At 38.7% G+C, this 23,702-nt stretch overlaps 1 protein-coding gene across 3 annotated transcripts in view; it reads left to right on the top strand.

Annotated features, from left to right (window-relative positions):
• LOC121299052 (diacylglycerol kinase theta-like) overlaps positions 1 to 23,702 on the top strand; it is a 130,178-nt gene that overhangs the window by 60,844 nt on the left and 45,632 nt on the right. For all 3 annotated transcript variants that reach the window (XM_041226546.1, XM_041226555.1, XM_041226564.1), the window contains exons 6-17: positions 8,645 to 8,798; positions 12,265 to 12,339; positions 12,823 to 12,923; positions 13,587 to 13,810; positions 14,332 to 14,422; positions 14,615 to 14,669; positions 14,953 to 15,014; positions 16,765 to 16,915; positions 19,145 to 19,183; positions 19,653 to 19,768; positions 22,436 to 22,587; positions 22,776 to 22,924. In XM_041226546.1, coding sequence (XP_041082480.1) covers positions 8,645 to 8,798; positions 12,265 to 12,339; positions 12,823 to 12,923; positions 13,587 to 13,810; positions 14,332 to 14,422; positions 14,615 to 14,669; positions 14,953 to 15,014; positions 16,765 to 16,915; positions 19,145 to 19,183; positions 19,653 to 19,768; positions 22,436 to 22,587; positions 22,776 to 22,924 — 1,369 coding nt within the window. The remainder of the gene's footprint in view (positions 1 to 8,644; positions 8,799 to 12,264; positions 12,340 to 12,822; positions 12,924 to 13,586; positions 13,811 to 14,331; positions 14,423 to 14,614; positions 14,670 to 14,952; positions 15,015 to 16,764; positions 16,916 to 19,144; positions 19,184 to 19,652; positions 19,769 to 22,435; positions 22,588 to 22,775; positions 22,925 to 23,702) is intronic.

Here is a 23,702-nt window from a genome sequence, read left to right as displayed (position 1 = left end):
ACACACACACACACACACACACACACACATACATCGTATTACTTCAATTCGGCACGCTGCATTTATTTTAAATTGATCAAAATGACTGCAGCCCTTAAATGTGGGTGGCCTTTATACAAGGGTGTCCTTAATAGTACTACAATTTTCAAACACTGCAATATTTTATTACATAATTGATGCATTTTAGAAGCATCTCGGTTGCTTATTTTTTGGATAACACAGTACCTGCAACCTGTATTGGTTGGTAAGGGGCGGGGGCAATACTACTGAACGCATTTGAGTCGAAGCGTGTGACATAGACTTAGTTGTTTTTCTTCACCAAAAATATTACATCAGAATGTCTGTGAAAACTAAAGTATATCTTACTCGTTTGTTTGTAATTTCTCTGCTGCAAGAGAAACCGAAACTAATTCTTCTCGTAGTATGCGCTTTTTTTTTTTTTTTTTTTTTTGAACAATTTTGCTTTGTAAAATTCCAGTTGAATGAAAAACAAAACCACTACAAGAACGTATCTTCAGCCTGCTTTCGGATATCGCTAAGTGACCGGCAAACCTCAGAATTCAAGTTGTTCACCATCCAAGCTGAGGACGAGGCAAACAAGCTACTGCCCTTTTATCCGCTGCTGTGTTTCACTAACTTACTTGTGGGTTTGAATTCAGCTGTAAAAAAAAAAAAAAGAAGTGCTGTGTTGTAAGTAGTTTGTCTTGGATTTTCTTTCAGGACTGTGCTTCCATAAAATTAAATTTAGTACGAGGGTGGCCTTAATTTTGAAGTTATACAGTGTGTGTATATATCTATATGTACATACAGTGCCTTGCAAAAGTATTCAGACCCCTGACCAATTCTCTCATATTACTGAATTACAGATGGTACATTGAAATTTCGTTCTGTTCGATATTTTATTTTAAAACACTGAAACTCAAAATCAATTATTGTAAGGTGACATTGGTTTTATGTTGGGAAATATTTTTAAGAAAAATAAAAAACTGAAATATCTTGCTTGCATAAGTATATCTTGTATTCAACCCCCACACATTAATATTTGGTAGAGCCACCTTTAGCTGCAATAACAGCTTTAAGTCTTTTGGGGTAAGTATGTACCAGCTTTGCACAGTGTCAGAGTGATTTTGGCCCATTCTTCTTGGCAGATTTGCTCCAGGTCGTTCAGGTTGGTTGGATGACGCTTGTGGACTGCAATTTTCAAATAGTCTCACAGATTCTCAGTGGGATTGAGATCAGGACTTTGACTGGGCCACTGTAGGACATTCACTTTTTTGTTCTTGAGCCACTCCAATGTTGCTTTGGCCTTTGAACAATGCTTGGGATCATTGTCCTGCTGAAAGGTGAATTTCCTCCCAAGCTTCAGTTTTTTAGCAGACTGAAGCAGATTCTCTTGCAGTATTTTCCTGTATTTTGCTCCATCCATTCTTCCTTCAATTGTAACAAGATACCCAGTCCATGCTGATGAAAAGCATCACCACAGCAAGATGCTGCCACCATAATACTTCACTGTAGGGATGGTGTGTCTTGAGGCATGGGCAGTGTTAGGTTTGCGCCACACATGGCGCTTTGAGTTTTGGCCAAAAAGCTCTATCTTGGTCTCATCTGACCACAAAACCTTTTCCCACATCGCAGCTGGGTCACTCACATGCTTTCTAGAAAACTCCAGACGTGCTTTCCGATGGTACTTTTTGAGTAACGGCTTCTTTCTTGCCACCCTCCTATACTGCCAGTGTTATGCAGAGCTCTTGATATGGTTGACTGGTGCACCATTACTCCACTCCCAGCCACTGAACTCTGTAGCTCCTTCAAAGTAATTGTTGGCCTCTCTGTGGCTTCTCTCACAAGTCTCCTTGTTTGAGCGCCGAGTTTTGAGGAACGGCCTTTTCTTGGCAGCGCCTGGGTGGTGTGATGCAGCTTTCACTTCCTGATTTAATGATCCAGCTGTGCTCACTGGGATAGACAAACACTTGGATATTATCTTGTACCCTTTCCCTAATCTATGCATTTGTATTACTTTATCTCTAACTTCTGTAGAATGGTCTTTGGTCTTCATTTTCCTTCAGATTCACAGCCTTACCAATGATCCTTCAACAGTGGGGTTTTTATCCAGAAAATGTGACAGCAACTTTAATGGTTCACAGGTGGAGGCCAATGGTGAAGTAATTGTGTCCTCATTAGGGCAATTTCTTTCATCGGTGCAAACTGGGAGCTTCCACAGCACAGAGCTTGAATACTTATACAAGCAAGATATTTCAGTTTTTTATTTTTCTTAAACATATTTCCCAACATAAAACCAATGTCACCTTACAATAATTGCTTTTGAGTTTAAGTGTTTTAAAATAAAATATCGAATAGAACGAAATTTCATTGTACCATTTGTAATTCAGTAATATGAGAGAATTGGTCAGGGGTCTGAATACTTTTGCAAGGCACTGTGACACACACACTACCGGTCAAAAGTTTTAGAATACCTCCATTTTTCCAGTTTTTATTGAAATTTATGCAGTTTAATGTCTCATTGTACTTTGAAATTAAACCATAGAACAAATAAACAATTGGAGATAAAAAAGAAATCATGGAATCATTTTGTTTAACAAAATCTAATCAAAATTTTTGACTCATCAAAGTAGCCACCTTTTGCAGATATAACAGCCGAACACACTCGTGGCATTGTTTCTACAATGGAAATCAAATAAGTTCCCACAAACGTGTTGCACTTGTAGGTTGCTTTGCTTTCACCTTTCTGTCCAGTTCATCCCAAACCAGCTCAATGGGGTTTAAGTCTGGAGACTGCTGGCTATTCCATGATTTGAAGTCTACCGTCTTGTTCTTTTCTTCTAAGGTAGTTCTGACATAGCCTGGAGGTATGTTTTGGGTTATTATCTTGCTGTAGGATGAACCCCAGACCAACTAGGCGTAAACCAGAGGGTATTGCATGGCGCTGCAAAATGCTGTGGTAGCCGTTTTGGTTCAGGGTGCCATTCACTCAGTCATCGACTCTGGATCCAGCAAAAGAGCCCCAGACCATCACGCTTCCTCCTCCATGTTTGACAGTTGGTGTCACACACCGAGGAGCTATCCTTTCGCCTATTCAGCGGCGTACAAAAACCCTGCGTGATGAACTGAAGATTTCAAATTTTGATTCATCAGTCATAAGACCTTCTTCCAGTCTTCAGTAGTCCACTAGCGGTGCTTCATGGCCCAGACAAGCCTCTTTTTCTTATTTTGCCATCTTAGCAATGGCTTTCGTACTGCCACTTGACCTGTCAAACCTGCAGCTCAAAGTCTTCTCTTCACAGTTGAAACTGAGACTTGCTCACTTCGACCAATGTTAAGCTGTGCTTGAAGCTGTTGTCCTGTGAGCCGCCTGTCACGCAAGCTGCTGACTCTCAGAAACTTGTCTTCTGATTCTGTTGTGGCTTTGGGTCTCTCAGACCTCTTCCTGTCAGAGTTTCCTCCAGTTTCCAAGTGCCTTTTGAAGGTGTAGGAAACTGTACTCACTGACACCTTGGCTTTCTTTGCAATTTCTCTGAAGGAACGACCTACACTTTTAAGGGTTATAATGGTCTGTCTGTCTTCCTTTGCTAATTACCTTTTTCTCGCCATTATGAGAGCAATATACTACTTCCTGCAGTACAATACTGTCCAAATAATGCTTAAGAGGGTGTAGTAACACAGTCTGTTCCAAAACTGCTTTTATACAGACAGACGGTTTGTAAGTAATCAACAAAAGTTTGGACACCTGTAGGAATTGTTAGCATAAACTTTCAAGGCTTAATTTACTTCCATTGCTGCAGAACAGCTGTAAGTTGTTAACCCATTACTTGTTCCCTGAAAAAGGCCTTTTTGTATAACTCTGAAATGTACATTATTTTTCAGATTTTGGTAAACTAAACTTTTTTTTTTTTAACCGCTGGCAGTTTATCGCTTACCTTTGTACCATTTCAGGTTATTCACTGGACTTGAACTGCTTAAATTTCAATAAAAACTGGAAAAATGGGGGTGTTCTAAAACTTTTGACCGGTTGTGTGTGTGTGTGTGTCTATATATATATATATATATATATATATGGTCAACACAATCAGTCTTCATAATGTATGAGTTTACCTTTAAATTAAACAAAAAGGAAGAAATACGTTCAGTTCCAACAATTATTATCATCTCTTTTGTCATATTGTCAGTATTTTAACCAGTATTACGTAGTCTCATCTTCAAAGTTGTTCAAATTCACACAAAACAAGTGTGTGTGTGTGTGTGTGTGTGTATCTATCTATATATATATATATATATATATATATATATATATATATATATATATATAGTGACAAAGTGGTTCCCTCTTTTCAATCTTTAGTCACAAGTTTGAACGGGGACAACCAGTAATCAGAGTCGTAATGCTAGTCCAGAGTTCATAAACTATCAGGTAGTCATCCAAAACAGGGTTAAAACAGCCAACAGGGTTGTCCAAACAGTCCAGGGTCATACATAGCAACGTAATCCAAAAAAAGGCAAAAGAAGTACCAAACCTTCAAACCACAGCACCAAAACGCCGCCTTCTCCCCTCTCACCACGGTGCTATCAGTTTGCTCTTTTTTATAGGGCTGGTAATTACCCTTGATCACATGTAGGTGTGCTGACTATATATACTATATATTGTGACCTGTAGTCCTATTGGGACTTCCATTATGTGAAAGTGCAAAGTCCTAACAAAATCTCTACCCTCACATATCTCCCATTTAGGACCATACCCTGAGGTTTATCACTATATTTGTCTATCTGTCTGTCTATCTATCTATCTATCTATCTGTCTATCTATCTATCTGTCTATCTATCTATCACACACAGTAGATGCCGCTTATTAACAACCTCTTGGTTCCTAGTAAAAATTTAACCGAAAGTTGCCAGTAAGTGGAAAGCCCCCTTTTTCAAGTGTATTTATATAGAACGATATATAGGCCTACTGTAGTTGTACAAATCTGGCACTGAAATACATATGTTTTAAGTGTTACAGTGTTAAAAAAGTGAACATGAGAAACACGAAATACCCAAACATAGAACCGTTTACTACACGTGTGTGGAAAAACAAAAAAGGGAGTAGGCTTAAATAGTACTACACAGCAATGTACTACAATTGTCCTTACAGTGAGTGAAGCAAGCATTAAAAATATGTGTTGTACGTAAAATCAATTCTAAAGAACATCATTTTAAAATAATAAACTGTCCAACGTTGTCTGCTTTTTACAATGCACCACCTCCCACTGTAAATCCATCTCAATTTTGCGTGCAGCTTTGTAGCCAGTTTCAAAGCCACAATTCTGCCTCAGTCCGCCAGAAATATGCAGTTGTGAAGTCAGTGTGTTATAAAAGCTGCATGAAGTGTGTGCATAAATCATGCAAGTGCGCTCTGTAGCACTGGCAACTAGTAATAAAGTTGTCAATAAGCGGCGTACAGTTGCTATTATCAGAATTAAACTCTGTTGGACAGGAAAGTGTTGTTAATAACCGACAGTTGTCTTTGTCAGAGCTGCTAATAACTGGCTGTAACAGGGAGAGCAGCCCTGTACATTTAGTTGTTTATTTTTAGAATGGGGTCCCCCCCCCCCCCCCCCCCCCCCCCCCTCTGCCCCTGTTATTTTGTATTTGTTTGTTTTATGAATTATTTATTGCTTTGTTATTGTTTTTGACAATGTATTTATTGTAAATGATGGAGGGGCCGTATGTTTTGTTTTTGCAGCCCATCCACGTTAATTAAAACTCGTGCAGAAGGTGGCCATCTCCCAAATAAAGAAAGTGATTAATTTGTTGCTAATCGGGAGATGGTCACCTGTATAAATACCTGCAGCTCTCTGCACTTTGAGGTGGGAGACCAGAGGGAGAGAGAAGAGAGGAATTTAAAGATATAGGAACAGTGAAGGCGATCACCCAACCTGACCTATATTTGTTATTGTTTGTTTTTGTGACTTTGTTTTGTTTAAATATTTTATTTTGCTCTGTGAGCAAGTGTGTATTTTTGTTTAAATATTTTATTTATTTTTGTTCTAAAATAAACGGCGCGCTGCGTCTCATTGAACTGCAGTTACCTGCCTGTCTGTTTTTGTCTGGCCTGACGTCACCGCAACGCCATTTCCTGCCACAGCGGCATATCGTAATATTATATATACCATTATTTTGTTTTACTTTTAATTTTTTTAATTTTAATATGTAAGGGGAAATTATGTGAACACAGTGCTTCTGTGGTGGAGTGCAGAGCATTGGAAAAACACATGGCTAATGTACATAATTTTCACTTCATTCTTCAAAAAAGTAAATCACAATAAGAACAAATGTTGGTTATATATTGTTCTTTGAAAGAACAACTTTTAATTCGACTTGAAAAAAAATAAAAATTGTGTTTGAAACAAACAATACAATTTGCATTCCACACGTATGCCTCTCAGTGTTCATTTGCAGGAGGATTGATCTGGTCAAGCTGTACTGTGAAGTTTCTTAACAGCCGTTTGTATACTGTGGCTGACATGCAAGTATGTAAATATGATACTGGTCTACCGTGTTGGAAGACCTCGGCTAAAGAGAGGTCTTTATCTGTGCAGTTGCCTGTGGTTGTTGGCTGATGGTGCCTCCTGGAGGACAGTTGCCGGAAATTATGTTCAATTTTACACATTTTATATATATATATATATATATATATATATATATATAGACACACACACACACACACACACACACACACACACACACACAGCTCTGGAAAAAATTAAGAGACCACTGCAAAATTATCAGTTTCTCTGGTTTTACTATTTATAGGTATGTGTTTGGGTAAAATGAACATTTTTGTTTTATTCTATAAACTACTGACAACATTTCTCCCAAATTCAAAATAAAAATATTGCCATTTAGAGCATTTATTTGAAGAAAATGACAACCGGTCAAAATAACAAAAAAGATGCAGTGTTGTCAGACCTCGAATAATGCAAAGAAAATAAGTTCATATTCATTTTTAAACAACACAATACTAATGTTTTAACTTAGGAAGAGTTCAGAAATCAATATTTGGTGGAATAACCCTGATTTTCAATCACAGCTTTCATGCGTCTTGGCATGCTCCACCAGTCTTTCACATTGATGTTGGGTGACTTTATGCCACTCCTGGCGCAAAAATTCAAGCAGCTCAGCTTTGTTTGATGGCTTGTGACCATCCATCTTCCTCTTGATCACATTCCAGAGGTTTTCAGTGGGGTTCAGGTCTGGAGATTGGGCTGTCCATGACAGGGTCTTGATCTGGTGGTCCTCCATCCACACCTTGATTGACCTGGCTGTGTGGCATGGAGCATTGTCCTGCTGGAAAAACCAATCCTCAGAGTTGGGGAACATTGTCAGAGCAGAAGGAAGCAAGTTTTCTTCCAGGACAACCTTGTACTTGGTTTGATTCATGCGTCCTTCACAAAGACAAATCTGCCCGATTCCAGCCTTGCTGAAGCACCCCCAGATCATCACCGATCCTCCACCGCATTTCACAGTAGGTGCGAGACACTGGCTCGTAGGCCTCTCCAGGTCTCCGTCTAACCATTGACGACCAGCTCCTCAGAGAAGATGACCTTACTCCAGTCCTCTACGGTCCAATCCTTATGGTCTTTTGCAAACCTCAGCCTGGCTCTTCTTTGCTTCTCATTGATGAAGAGCTTTTTTCTAGCTTTGCACGACTTCAGCCCTGCCCCTAGGAGCCTGTTTTGAACCGCCCTCGCCGTGCACTTCATCCCAGCTGCCATTTGCCATTCTTTTTGTAGGTCACTTGATGTCATCCTACGGTTGCTGAGTGACATTCGAATGAGTTGGCGGTCATCCCGGTCAGTGGAGAGTCGTTTTCACCCTCTGCCGGTCTGTATCTTTGTTGTCCCCAATGTGTGTTGCTTGACCTTGTTCTTATCAACCTCCGTCTTTGAAATTTTAAGGATGGAAACAACCCGATGCTCACTGTATCCCTCTGCCAGTGAAGCCAGAATTGAACCCTTCTTTTCCTCACTCAAAACTTTCCTTTTCAACTCTTTGGGCATGGTCAATAGTTATTTTTTGATTTCAATTACTTTTGAGATACTACTAGGACTGTTTTGCCATCCAGCTGGTCCTATTGCAAGAGGACAGTGACGACCACAGGAGTGGTTTTTATACTTTTCCTCGTTAAATGAGATTTGGTTCAGGTGATCCCCTAATCGGTACCTCATTCAGTAGAATGAGGTGTCAACAGACACTGGAATGGAATGGCTGCCATACATGTAGAGATGCTGATTTAAGAAAAATTTGCAGTGGTTTCTTAATTTTTTCCAGCGCTATATATATATATATATATATATATATATATATATATATATATATATATATATATCGATTATTGTACTTTTTTTTTTTTTTTTTTTTTGGACAATTTGGAATCATCTGAGAAACACTGTTGGTTTTCAGCTGCAGAAAAGAACAAAGCTCCTGGTTCTTCACTGACACCTGCTTACAAAACTGCATGGGACATTACACCTGAAAGCACATAACCACATTGAATGCTTGAATAATTTGTATGAAAAGGCAGCATGACTAACAAGAATTATGCCACATTTTATTTGACAGAATTATTATTATTGTTATTTTTAAATAGGCACATGCATCCTGTTACATCATTCTTCTGCCAGAATGTAAGTTTGGAAGACTGAAGAAAATGATTCTTCCCCCAAACTGTGTGCGTGTCAACTCCCGAAACTTCAGCAAAATGCAGTGTTTCCGGATCTCTGAAAGCTCTCAAAAAGAACCAGGTAACAAGAAAAAAAAATCTGTTACCGTAGGCATCACATGTATATCTTGTGGAACACACAAACATATTTAAAAAAGAAGAAAAAAGAAAAAGACTTCAAAGGGATTTTATGAAATTAGATGATAGGCTTTGAGGTAAAACTGGTGAATGTCCAAAATTCTTGGTTATAATAAGGTCAAGGTCCAGAGCACATTATCACTTTGACTCCCATCCCCATCCCCATTCATCTCTCAGCTCAAACATCCGCATTAGGATTTTTCCTTGAGACAGCCAACGGACTTCTGTATGCAAGAGCAGCGTCTCATATTCTGAACCCATTTCCTTACATAAGATTGAAAACAATCTTGAATATTTTGGACGAGACTTCACAAAGTTCACTATTTTACTGTAGTTTGCAGAACACAATTAAGTTCCAGTTCGAGTTTCTTAGAAGCCAGAGCTTCCCTGTGTATAACACAACGCGTGAAAACAACATGCGGCGCCACTTCCAGAACTTTTGCTTTCAGTCCAATGTTTTTCCCCATCATCGCACCAGCCCCATCTGTACATACACCAACACAGCATGCCCACTGCAGGCTGCCTTTGCGCATTACGTTGTCGATATTGCAAAATATTTTCCTGGGAGAGTGATTTAAAATAATAAATCCTCATGTAGCTTCCCGTCATAACAATACCTCGCATACACAAGTAGCTGAGCTGAATTAGAAATGTCCGTAGACTCATAAAGATGCAAGGCAAATCTGGGGCTTTGTTTAACACGTTCAATAAGCTGAACCTTTATAGCATTAGCAATATCTTCAATACGTCTTGTTAACTGTATTGTTAGAGAACAGAATAGCTTCAGCCGGTATTACAAATTTATCACATTGTTACCGCAGCAGAAAGAACGAGTGTTTCTCCATTTGTGTGTGGCTTTTTACATTTAGCAATTAGGTATGAAACTACATAGGAGGCTGCAAGTGCTTTTGTTGGGATTGTTGTTTGTTTGCTGATAACATCCCGTTGACCTTTCAGTTCTTGTTCTTTTCGCTGAAAAAACTCTACTGACTTGTCTGCATGTGTCGCATGTTTACTTAGCAGATGCCTCTTTAGTTTTACAGGTTTCATGCTATCTTGTGCAAGCACTTCTGTGGGTTCTGCTCACCTTCAGTAATAAGTAGGTGAAGCCATACTGTATGTATTCTTCTTGATATTTCCTCTGTTTAACTTTATTCAGCATCAGGGCCTTTTCTGCTTCATTGCACGTGTGACTTGCTTTTCGGGATCTGCTACCGGCGCTTGAGAAGTTGAAGCAAATTCATTCGCTTCTTCTTTTGTCTCTTAAGCTGTTTTTTTTTTTTCACCTGATTGAGCCAATGATCCATTTTACAAGCTCAAAAACACAAAACTGAGATTGCTACCGATGCTTACACTAAACACATTACATCACGTGTTACAAATCTTGAGCAGAATGATACAACGAAGCACAACAATATAACGTAACTGAAAAGCAATATGTCAGATACACAGCGCCATCTACAGACAATGTTTGGAGCATCAGTATTAAGAGAGTTACTACTATAGGTAAACTGTTAAGCTTTTTTTTTTTTCCTAAAACTTTTTTGCGACCCCCACCACCATCCATCTCACTCCCCCTAGTTTGAGAACCACTGCCATAAGTTATGAAAATTGTATCTTTTAAATGTGTATTTTCAAAAAAAATTACTAATGACGGTTGTTTTATTAGCCATAGAGAGAGAATATGTTGACACTCACAAAACAGGCCACAGCAGCCAATGCACTTAATTTGAGCTGCTAATACTGTTGACTTGTTGTACATTTGGATTCATTCATAGCTCACACTGAGTATCTGCTACTTAGTATCACAGTGACACAGCTAATGTACCCTCACCTGCCACACTCTCATAAGAACTCACAGCATTTCCAATGTGAATGCAAGTAGAAACATAGACTGGCATATGGCTTGGCGGTCCAGGCAAAATGTACTTGCAGTCCGGATTTGGACCAGAGTCCGTCTATTGAGTACCCCTGCTATAAAAGATAAACACTTAGGCTAATGCCTTAATCAGTGTTAACGCAGATACTGTACATAAACTGAAACGTGAGGCTTCATAGACCAGTTCCACAATTTATGATTTGACTGTGTAAAAGTTGTGTTTGGTTAGCGGGAAGAAACTGTGTTTACTGTTGTGAGCATTCAAAGTGGAAAAAATTGAACTACAGTACTTCTATATTCTACCACTCCAAAATCTTGAGGAACACATAGTAAAACAAAATAGGTTGTGTTTCAGTGAGTTGCATTCCCATAAGATCATTTTTCAATTACAGAGTAATCCCATCCTGTAATTTTATATAATATAAACTGTCTTGTTTACTTTAAGTTTGAAGAGGAGAAAGATTTTGCTTAGTGTTTATTTTTTCTGTTATGTATTTCTTAGAATACATACAACATCTGTTTTGGGATAGACTAAAACTCCTAAAATTCTGTAGTACACTTACTGCATGTTTTTTTGTACTATTAGTTTAACTGCAAGTCCATTGTTTCCCTGTGAACACACACAATAGTCTAAGGGTTTATGCATTTATTTTTTATTTTTTAGCCAAAAGTATAATATATCAGTTTATTTACCCTTGTCAGCAGAGCTAGTTCTTCCAGGACATTTATTTCTTCCAGCTTTCCTTAACTGGTAGGGAGAGAGTGCTGAACGCTAGGTTTAGGGATGTTCTCATTATAGTACTTATTTATTTTAATATTTTTGAAAAATGTAGCTGTATTCATTTCAGATTTTATTATCTAGCCATGTTGGTACCAAGTGAAAACACAAATTGACAAAACAGTTTTTTGATTATCTGGAAATGGGGAAACAAATGTACTAAAACTAAGGCAATTAAATAAACATAATCTGTTATGACATAGAACAGTGTTTGTTTACATGGTGTGTGCATGCTACAAACACGTTTTACACATTTGGGATTCATTTTCAAACACGTGCTCAGGTTTTGAGCCTAGATACCACCAGTTCTCCCTTTTAATATGTAACTACTTATTTCACAATGTAAATATAAAGAACATTCAAGTACAGATTGAGCAAATGACAGAGATTGGGAGCAAGAGTAGTAGTCATAGTTAATATACTAGCTGTTCAAATTAAAGACTTAGACTGCTGTTCACTCACCACCTGTTTAGTTACCAAACTTGTCCAATTTAATGAGGGGGTACCTGTTAATGGAATTTAGGCCTATCATATTTTCTCACTGTGAAATTCAGCATATCTACCATAGTATTGTTTCGGTGGGATTTCATAGTATTTTAGCAGTAGTTAGAAGCCGTAGGTAACGTACAAATGGAGCTTGCAAGTGAATAGTCATATGTGGAAAATACTGCCAATTAACTGGCACCATGTTATAAGGGGCTGCATTGTAATGGTTTAATAAATCTTTTTTTTTTTTTTTTTTTTCCAATCCAGATGACAGTGATGATGTTGATCGCTCAGTTGCAGGGAACTTGAAAGAAACACAATCCACCTCATCATCAGATTCAAGTATGAATATTTAATTGCTCTTAAGCCATTCAGAGATTTCAGTGATACATGTGAGGTAGGCAGTCTTGTTGATAGAATTAAAAAGGATCTAACTGGAAATTATTCCTCCTACCTCTTATGTAGTACCATAACTTCTTAGCTTCACATTTTCCTATGGTAAGCATGTATTTGGCTTTTATTGTTATTTTTTTGTAACAGTTGGTGAAGATTACTGTACCACTTAAGTGATTGAGACTAATTTCCTTTCTGGGACTGGGTGACCTGGGTTATAAAAGTGAACATGGTAGTATAGGTCAGTGTGAGACCTAAAAAGTGATTGCAGTATTTAAGATTTCTTGGAATAATTAATTAGCTTCACCTGCTTTATTTTACTTAATCTGCTCTTGCAGAACAACTTGTTGATTATGTCTTGTGTGGTCAACTTGTGTTCTATTTCTCCACGATTTGTTGCCTGATAACTTTGATCTAACATGTTGTTTTCAGGTAAACAAACCCTAAAGATATTTGATGGCAATGATGCAGTAAAGCGCAACCAGTTTCGCCTCATATCGGTTCCACGGATCGCCAAAAACGAAGAAGTTGTGGTAAGAATTCATTTTTTCTAGAAACTTGTTTCCATTTATCTGATGCGTGCAAATTAAAATCAGCCTTTTTTAGTACCAGAAGCATATTCGTAAACCTAAAAGCTTTGTCTGGAATATCAAAGTTTACAACCGTTTATTCGGATTTGAGTAAATTAGAGTTGGAGGCAGAGGTGCACAATAACAAGATTAAAAGTAAAACATTGATGCATACATTAATTTCTGCCTAATGAACTATATGGATTCTCACACTTTGGAACTTGAATATTTTTTAATTTAGTGTGTCCAGTTATTATTTTTCCCCCGATTTTTGTTTTCTTCTCTCCCAATTTGGTATGGCCAATCACTTTCCCTCTCACCATAGATATTCCCCACATTTCAGGAGACCCAAAGGTTCAGTGGGCGTCCTCTGATCCCACAACCAAGGAGGACAAAGGCCAGTCCTGCAGGCAGACGCCTTTGAGCTCACTGGGCTCCTGGCCAGCAGGGCTCTCTGTAGCTCAAAGAGGAGAAACAGTCCCTGCCGGTTTTTTCTCCCTAACCCACTTGAGCGCCAGAGCCAATGTGACGCTCCCTTAATAGTCCCTGAATATTGTATAGGTTTTAAAATATGTTTACAAGACTTTTGGTATATCACCTCTTTGCTTATCCTCATTTTCTTTTTAGGAAGCAGCGCTGAAAGTTTACTACATCCCATATGAGCCCCAAGACTACGAGCTCCAGATATACTGCCAACAGGTCCTGGTTAACGAGGATATCACCAACTGCAATGGGGCCATGGAGAACCCCAAGTCACAGTCTGTGTTTAAGGAGTCTATGCCTGAGGCCTGGGTGCTCCAAGCCAAACCAAAGGAGAGCGAAGTCCTCAAGATATATGCTGGATGGTTAAAGTAAGTGACAGTTGTACCGATAATACACTGGGGCACCATTTCTGGGCTCTGCTTGAGAAAGGCTCAGGACCGAATGGGGTGTTCATTCCAGGATTGCCCTTTGAGGGGGAGCTATCATGCTGCCTTCCAGGAGCCAGTGCTTGATTAGTATCCCATTTTCCAGTATAGGGCTAATACCAACAACTGAGAGGGTCTGAGCTGATTTTTGCCCATTGTGGCTTTCAGTCAGCAATAGCGCCAGGTTTTTGTTTTTTTTGTATGCACTGGTCTTACCCTGTACCCTGTATCTGCAGGTGCTGTGAATACACATGATGACCAGCTGCTTAGAAATTTGGTATGGAAATAAATCCTATTTTCAGTCATATTTCTGATTTTTTTTAATTTTAAAATTTTTTTTTGGAAACATTGAGTTTCTGTGTGACAGGTGTAGTTTGACACCACCCCCCCCCCCCCCCCATTTTAGGTTGTGAGTAACAGGCACCTGCTAATCAGACATGTCAATGTTATTTTTCTTGTTGTAGACTGGGAGTGGCATACATCTCCATCTTGATCACCAAGAAAAGCACTGTCGAGTCTGTCATTAAAGAAGTTCTTCAGCAGTTAGGAAGATCGGTAATTAAGTGCAATGCTTAAAATGAATGATTTTATTGTGGCTCTTCAGTGAGAGTTAGAAGGAAGTACATTGAAATGCATATATCTTAAAATAAATAAATAAATAAATGCTGAACAGCAAGTATTGTATGTTTAATCCTGCATATCTTTCTATTGACACCATTTCCTATTCAATTAATGTTTATTAAACAGGACGAAGACCCAGAGGGTTTAAGACTTGTAGAAGTACATATGGGGAGCAAGCAAGGTAAGGGGTAGAGGAAATGAAAATGAATGAGAATGAGAAATTAAATGAGAAAGTCATTTAAATCAGGCAGAGTAGGGGACTTGGGGGGGAGGGGGCAGAGGACAGTCTGGATTTATGCCCCTGGTCATCAACAATATTTTTATGTGTTATTTAGTCCTTTTTGTTCTGACTGCATGTTTTTTTTATTTTTATTTTATTTATTTGTTTTTTTTTTATTAAAATGGAAGATACTGTTTGCATTGACTTAAAATGCTAATTTATATATCTTTTTTATTTTTTTTAGTTCAACGGCAAGTGCTGACGAACCAGGAACTTTTGCTGGAGAAACTTCAGGACATCAGAAAGGTATCTTAAACTTGACAAAAATTAAAGAGGCGCACAAACCCCTTCCATGTAGCAGTCTTCTGTCAAATAGCATAGCTGAGCTGCTTCCTATAAAACTGGAAATATTGTTCTATGGAACAGCTTTAAAGAAGGTAGCTTGCTTGCTTGCAAACTGCTAATCACTTGCACTGGCTGGAAGATGCAGTGGGTGAACCTTGTATTGTTAAAATGTAAAATATTCAAGAAAAGGTTAAAAAATGGATCTTGGGAACCATGACAGATTTCATTATAATACCATGTAAACATTTTGATAAACCCCTTTTTACTGAGAAAATAAATATATATATATATATATATATATATATATATATATATATATATAGTATATATATATATATAATATATATATATTATATATATATGGCTTTAATGTTAATTAAAATGTACAACCACTTAATATGTGTACCAGAAATAAAATATAGAAATGCATGTGCAGACAATTTGTTCTCACCAGTAAAAACCCAACACAACAGCTATAATATTTATTCCATTTGGTTCTTCCCCCTTAGTTCACACATAATGTATATGGAAATAATTGTAGTAACAGTCCATTGAGAGCTTGATAAGTAAAAACATGTTCAGATGATCTTAAGAGGTGGTAGATCTGTATACGGCTGTCAAAATAGGACCGGAAATATACTGTTTAGATTAGGGGTTCTGAAGCCATGGTCCAGTATAATTTTTTTTTCTTTCACCTGTCGAGCTATTTATGAGCGAACATACCTTTCCAGTCAGTTCAAAACATTGTTTTTTGTTTTCAGATCACTTGGTAACTGGTAAGATTCACATGAATACACTAAGGGGAGATTTTATCAAACAGGAGTTTATTTTTCCACTGGAACCAAAGCTTCCTCGAAACCCACCTTTCATGGCTTCTATTTATACTCTCCCAAAGGGAGGCACCAAAATTAAAATACACGCAGACTCAGTTTATTGCTCAGCAATATATTTTGAGGCCTTGTGGCAGGTCACGGTATTTGTTTGGTGTCAGTGTTCAAGATTTGTTTTTGTTTGAACTTTTTATTTTGCTCTTTGAGCAGTGTTTCTGTATATCCTTTTCATCTGTTTTTGTTGCAATAAGAACGGCGCACCAGAGTTTTTTTCACCCGCAAGTACCTATGTGTCTCTGTGTCAGCTTCCGGGTCTGATCTGGGTACATCACCACTCAGCCATCCTGCCGCAGGCCTACTGATGCTTTTTAATTACATTGTTTCATAATGGATACATTTGTTACCAAAGTTACTCTGGGTCAGCCAAAAGCACCTTCTGACAATTGTAAAAATTAGATTTTGTTTTTACAGTTATTACTAACAACGTCCATTGTTTAGCTGTGCATTGTTTTATCTATTCTTAAATGATACATTGAGTATGTAATATAAAAATATATAGAGTGGTGTGAATGAAAAGAACTGACTTGCGCCTACAGCCCCATGTCATGTGGCCCTTTTTAAAATTCATCTTTCAATCAGTTGAATTGATCAGTATCCACTGAGCATTGTTGTTTAGAACATTCAGAGTTAGTAATGCTAATACAGAATCACAAAACTTTTGATCTTGCAAATGCATTGAGGCCTTGAATAGTGTTAATTATTGACATTTGAAGTTGTCTGTTAAAGGTGCTCTTAGTGGTGGTCCACAGAAACTGGCAGTGTTGTCTGCAAAGTCCTGTTCTAAATGCAGGAAAATGACATTAAGTTTCGTCTCCTTGCAGAACTCTATTCGTCAAATGAACCAAACCCGGTTCTACATTGTGGAAAACAGGAACTCCGTGGTGCAGGTGAACCTGTTGGTGAGCGGACTACCAGTACAGTTGAATGAAAAAGAATACACTGAACTTCTTCAAGAACACCTCACTATTAAAAGTAAGTCATCAGGTCCAGTTTTTATCAGTGTAAAAGTGAGAATGTGCCACTACAGTATATACAGTATGTAAACCTAGGATTGCTTTACAGTGTTGTTGCTAGTTTTATTTTCTTTGTTAAAGGTATGTTTTAAAATCTATTTTCATATCTTATTAGCATTAACAACAATTCCTTTCATCCTTTTTATTGAAACAATACATCGAGCTGAAATCTGTCAAATGTAATTTACTTTATATACTTGTATATATATATATATATATATATATATATATATATATATATATATATATATATATATATATATATATAGTATATATAGAAAGCCTACACCCCCTTGAACTTTTTTAAAATGATATATATATACAGTACTTTTGACAGTAAACTGTATTCAGCAACCTCACCTTGTTTGCTGAGTTTGGCTGTTTCTGTTTCAGTTAATGATTGTGTTTCAACCTACATATTGAATTGATGATCATTAGCATCTGTTTGGTATAATTGTATGATAATACACCTGACTATACGCCTACAAAATCCCTGACTTTGCAAGTGTACCTAGAAGAATTGATGCTGTTTTGAAGGCAAAGGGTGGTCACACCAAATGTGGATTTGATGTAGATTTTTCTTCTGATCACTCACTTTGTATTTAGTTAATTGATAAATATAATCTATTAACATGTCTATTTTTGAAAGCATTCTTACTTTACAGCATGTTTTCACACCTGCCTAAAACTTTTGCACAGTACTGTGTGTGTGTGTGTGTGTATATATATATTAAAAATACAAAACTGAAAGACACCCCCCTGAGTTAATACTTGGTGGAAGCACCTTTGGCAGCAATTACAAGTGTGAGTCTGTTGGGATAGGTCTCTACCAATTTTGCACACCTCCATTTGGCAATATTTGACCATTCTTCTTTACAAAACTGTGCAAGCTCTGTCAAGTCCTTGGGGAGCGTTGATTGACAACAATCTTCAAGTCATGCCACAAATTTTCAATTGAATTTAGGTCAGAGCTCTGACTGGGCCACTCAAGGACATTTACCTTTTTGTTCCTTAGCCACTCCAGTGTAGCTTTGGCTGTGTGCTTCGGGTCTTTGTCATGCTGAAAGGTGAACTTCCATCCCAGTTTCAGCTTTCTTGCAGAGGGCAGCAGGTTTTCCTCAAGGACTTCTGTGTACTTTGCTCCATTCATTTTCCCTTCTATCCTGAAAAGTGGCCCAGTCCCTGCCGATGAGAAACATTGCCATAACATGACGCTGCCACCACCATGCTTCACAGTAAGGATGGTGTTATTTGGGTGATATGCTGTGTTGGGTATGCGCCAAACATAACGCTTTGCATTTAGGCCAAGAAGTTCTATTTTAGTTTCGTCAGACCACAAAACTTTTTCCACATGGCTACAGAATCTTCTGAGTGTTTTTTTGCATACTTCAAACGGGATTCAAGGAGGGTTTTCTTGAGTAATGGCTTCCTTCTTGCCACCGTACCATACAGGCCAGATTTTTGGAGTGCTTGGGATATTGTTGTCACATGCACACACAGTCTTGGCCATAAAAGGCTGTAGCTCTTACAAAGTTGCCATTGGCCTCTTGGTAACCTCTCTGATCAGTCTCCTTTCTCAGTCTGGGGGGATGGCCTGATCTAGGCAGGGTGTTGGTGGTGCCATACACCTTCCACTTCTTAATAATCGTCTTGACTGTGCTCAAAGGAATATTCAAGGCCTTTGATATTTTTTTAAACTGATCTGTGCCTTTCAACAGCTTTGTTCCGGAGTTTGTTTGAAAGTACCTTGGTGCTCATGGTTGAGTCTTTGCTTTGAAATGCACTGTCCAGTAGAAGGAACCTACAGGAACTGCTGAATTTAACCTGAGATCATGTGAATCACCACATTTTAACACAGGTGGAGGCCACTTAACTTGATGTGTGATCTTGAAGGCAATTGGTTACACCTGAGCTAATTTAGGATTGCTATTACAAGGGGGGTGGACACTTATCCAACTAAGCTATTTCAGTTTTTATTTTTAATTAATTTTCTACAAATTTCTAGAATATTTTTTCACTTGGAAGTTGTGGGGTAGGATGTGTATATAAATGAAGGAAAAAAACTATTTGAATGCATTTTAATTCCAGGCTATAAGGCAACAAAAGGTGAACATTTTGAAAGGGGGTGTAGACTTTCTATAGGCACTGTATGTGCAAGTTACTGACATGACTTTTTATTTCTTTTCAGCTCATCTAGTTTCTGTCAGTCATGTTTACACAGGGCAAGGTAAGATATCTTTTGGAAGTGCTTGTGTTATGACAAGGTAAACTCTTGCCTGTCTAGTCTAGGCTAGTTATATATGCCCATTTTAGTATTAGCTCTGACTGACCTTCTTAAAAAAATGGACTCTAACACTGGACTAATTTTAGAGGCATTATACTTAAGCAGCTGCCAAATATATTCTCTGAGACTGGAACATATTTGAAGAATCTGTACACATGTATTAGTTTTATTGGTAGAAAGACATAGCTGCTTATCTGTCTGTTATGAAGCTGGGTAAGGCCATTATTTAGCACAAGTTATTGAGGGAGTCTGGGCATATAGTATATCATGCCGATATCCAAGTATTGCAAACTCACACTTTGACTTGTGTACTGTAGATGTAGGTTATGGTAGTATACATTTTTGTTATATTTGAAGTTCTAATTTGTACATCCTACAGGAGATGTTAGTGACATACTGGTTTGTTTTTTAGGGGCTGTGATACTGGAAATATCTTGCTTTTCTGAGGCAGAAAGAATATATATGCTAGCAAAAGATACTACAATCAACAGCAAACAGATATCCGCAGTTATCATTCCTGAAATAATGGTAAGAAACCTAAATTTCCCTTTCAAGTAGGGAATATTACATTACAAAATGGACGTTGCCCTTTAAGACACCCAAACCTGAAAACTTTATACCAAAGACACTCGTCAGAGGAGAGTGACCTTGTGTTGCTTCGCCCCCGTGAGCATAAACTCACTACTCTCCCTGATTGTATCGCCATTTTCCTTTTCAGCCTAACCTGATTAACATCAGAGAGTTGACAAGTAAATCCTCCTGATTTATTTTCGCGCTCCTTTTTTGGCAATTGCTTTTAAAAAAGTGCAGAATTATTACGGAATCGCTATAATAATAATTTTATTTATTGATATTTATTAGTGTTTTCTGTATATTTTCTGTATGTTCTGTGTTTTCACCTAGCACTGTTTAAGTCCCACCGTGGTCTTCTATTATGTGGGAAGCCTGTGGCTCTACTGCTGTCCCTCTTGGGATCTTTAAACACCAAGTCGATAACTCTTTCAGCTGAAATGTATACTGAGCATCAAAAGAAACTTATCGCTTATATTTGAGCATCAAAAGAAATATATCACTTATATTTTACATCAAAAGAATTATATAATTTATATTTGGATAAAATTCACTAGCTGAGATTGAAAAATGACAAACTCTGTTTTAGAGCAGGTGCAGTGACTTTTTATTGTGTTGATTAATAATTGACGTCATGAAGATGCTGCAAAATGATCTGTCAATCTTGGGCAGGTGTTGTCATGCTTGGTCTCCCAGTTCATGGCCTATCAATGAGAGTGTCTTTGGTTATACCATCTCACCAGTTTTGAAATTGCTGGCTGTGAGCACCCAAGATGGCGAGCCACAGTACCGAGTGATGGTGCCGAGTGAACTGGGTTAGTACCGAGTGTCGGTGCTAAGCCCCGTGTTGGTGCAGAGTGCACTCAGTGTCAGTACAGAGTGTCGGTTCTGAGCATATAAAGTGCCAATACTCCACTGAGTGGTCTGTACACTGTTTGTTGTGAACACAGCACTATTACCATGTCTGGGTTCCATACATATGTCTCTTGCAAGGCTAAGCTGCGTGCAAGTGACGGACACGATAAATGCATTGTCTGTCTGGGCCCCAATAGGGCCTTGACTGATGTCACTTTTTGTGAATTGTGAACTTTTTGTTAATCCCTCTCCGAGCGTAGGCTAGAGAACCATGCAGTATGTCACTCAAAGGAGCGTTCCTCCATGCCTGCACTGCATTCAGCATCACCTGTGAGTGTGGCTGGACCCTCCTTCCGAAGCTCTGTTCCAAGGGGTGGAGCAGCGCTAAAAAGAGTAGAGTCGAGACTAGTTCCTCGCCGCCTTCTCCTTCATCTTCCAAATCCCCTTCACCTTCTCCTCCAAAAGATAGAAGTAAGAAAAGTTGCCACTCACGTTCGACCAACAGGGGTAACTACAATAGCATACTTGTAGATTACCAGGCTCAACTTAAGGGGTCCCTTTCTGAGAACCATAGGCACTCGTCTCAGCAACTGATAGTTTGATTCTCCCGTGTTGCAGCTCCTGAGCAGCCAGCCGTGGAAGCTGCCGATGCGCCACAACCTGCTCAGTCAGGTACAGGGTACCCTGTGGCACCCCAACCCATTGAGCCTACAGCTTTGGCCCCTGAACTGCTGCATTTGAGCCATCTGGGGTTATCAAACAGGGTGACTGACACCCTACAAATGCCAGGGCAGCCTCTGCTCGTTCCCAGTATGGTTACAAGTGGGTTGTGTTTCAGACATGGTGTTTGGCTCGTGGGTTCAAACCCACCACATGCCCTATGGCAGTTATACTGTAATCTTTACAGGACCTTTTTGATGAGAAGAAATCTCTCTAAAGGTATATTTGGGAGCCATTTAAGGTGTGCCATAAAAAAATCGATTCAGTCTCCTCAGGAGCTCATTTCCTGGTGAGGCCACCGTTGAGGTGTATAGTCTCTCTGGAGGTTAAATGTAGGTGCTTAATGCACTGACAAGACCACCATTTGAGCCCATGCATACAGCTGAGCTCAAGGGTTATGATAATAACCTAACGTTTTCTTTTTTCTTCAGTATTTCTTCAGGTTGGTCCTCTGAGCTCCAACATTACTTTTAATAACCGTAATCTGTTTTTCATAGATTTAAGAATGAAATGCATGAAATTAGAAAGTATATAACACAAAAGGAATGCAGTTTTTTTATACGGAAATAAACAACACTGTCTATTTTAGAAGCCATGTGATGCAAAAAAACCTTCTTTATTATTTATTTATTTATTTCTTCAGACCAGGTGTATAAACTACATCAGTATACAAAACCGCAACTTGTAAACAAATCAAAGTAAAATACATTTAAAAAATTGCTAAAATTCTAAAAGCATGGCATTCTGTTGTAGAGGAGTGCTATTTGCTATCTGAAAGTGGAGTTGCACAAAGTGACAAACAGACTAATACAATCTTGGACAAACATCTTCTGTTAATAGGTCAGAGTTCTGCAAATATTGAAATAATAAATCTTGGATACTAATGGTAATTTTGATAAAGAAGCTTGGCAGATGAGCAGAGCGATGAAACAAAAATGCAATAACCAGTCCCAATACTAGCCACTAGGTAATTCTAGATCTTTATTTTTTTATCTGAAAGTTGGCTGTTGAATTGTGTTGGAATTCTTATTTAATGTTTTGTTTTTGCAGTATAAGAAGCTGCCACAGGAATGCTGCCCTCTTCTTCTGTTTGTAAATCCCAAGAGTGGAGGACTGAAAGGGAGAGATCTCCTTTACAGTTTCCGGAAACTTCTAAATCCTCACCAAGTCTTTGAACTGACCAGTGCGGGGCCTCTGCCAGGGTAAGGCCATTCTTAGGTTTTTAGACTGTCCCCTGTAAGACTTTGGTGACAATTCAGTCAGGTTTATATGTGAACTGTATTGGTTTCCACCTCTACTTTTGAAAAGCACCTAACTTTCTGAGTATTCTTGTTTTAAACCTGGTATAATTTAGGTAAATGCAATTAAAAATTCTTTCATCTGTGTCCAGGCTGCATACTTTCCGTCAGGTGCCGCATTTCCGGATCCTGGTGTGTGGAGGTGATGGGACAGTTGGCTGGGTCCTGGGTGTACTGGAAGAGATCAGACACAAACTAGCCTGTTCAGAGCCAGCCATTGGGATAGTGCCTCTAGGAACAGGTAAATGGCTGATCTTTACCGTTATTTGATTTTTTTATCAACACCTGTGTTACTAAAGCTCTTGGTAACATGTTGTGTTGAGTGCAAATCTCTTCTGTTATGTTATATTATTAATAGTTTTATAATTAAACTATGCCAAATGACAATTTTATTTACAACGAAGGGAAACAGACAATATTCCTCGGTCGTGGAGAGCAACCACCAAGAAAAGGTGTCAAAACTAAGCCTGGCCCAGGACAACTGGAAGCTGCTAAAGACTGGAAGATGCTGGCAGATGTTAGTCAACGGCTTATTTTTCCACCTGAGATTACCACCACTAACCTTCAACCAGACATTATCTTGTGGTCTGGATCAGCACGCCTTGTTCATCTGGTAGAGTTAACAGTGCTGTAGATGAGGCGTATGAGAGCAAACTTCGGTATGCTCAACTAGCTGCTGAAGCGGAACATCGAGGATGGAGAGTCCGAGTTTACCCAGTGGAGGTGGCTTGTCGAGGATTTGTGGCACACTCTACAACCCAGTTTCTCAGAGATGTCGGGTTCAGTGGCCAAGAGTTGCGTCGCACAGTGAAGAACTTATCTGAAACAGCAGAAAGTAGCAGCAACTGGCTGTGGTTGAGACTGAAATATTTTGGTTGGGGATCTCAAGCACAGTAGAAAGAAAGCAATGCTGATGTACAGGTAAGTAAGCTGGGCTGAGCTGAGTGGGGAGGGGGGTGATGCTGGGATGCCAGAATCACTGTCGAGCCCTGTTGAGGTGTCATGGGCTAGCCGACGAA

This window comes from Polyodon spathula, chromosome 2 (assembly GCF_017654505.1).
Source record: "Polyodon spathula isolate WHYD16114869_AA chromosome 2, ASM1765450v1, whole genome shotgun sequence".
NCBI classification, from domain to species: domain Eukaryota; kingdom Metazoa; phylum Chordata; class Actinopteri; order Acipenseriformes; family Polyodontidae; genus Polyodon; species Polyodon spathula.
This window is presented reverse-complemented; position numbering and strand designations above follow the sequence as displayed.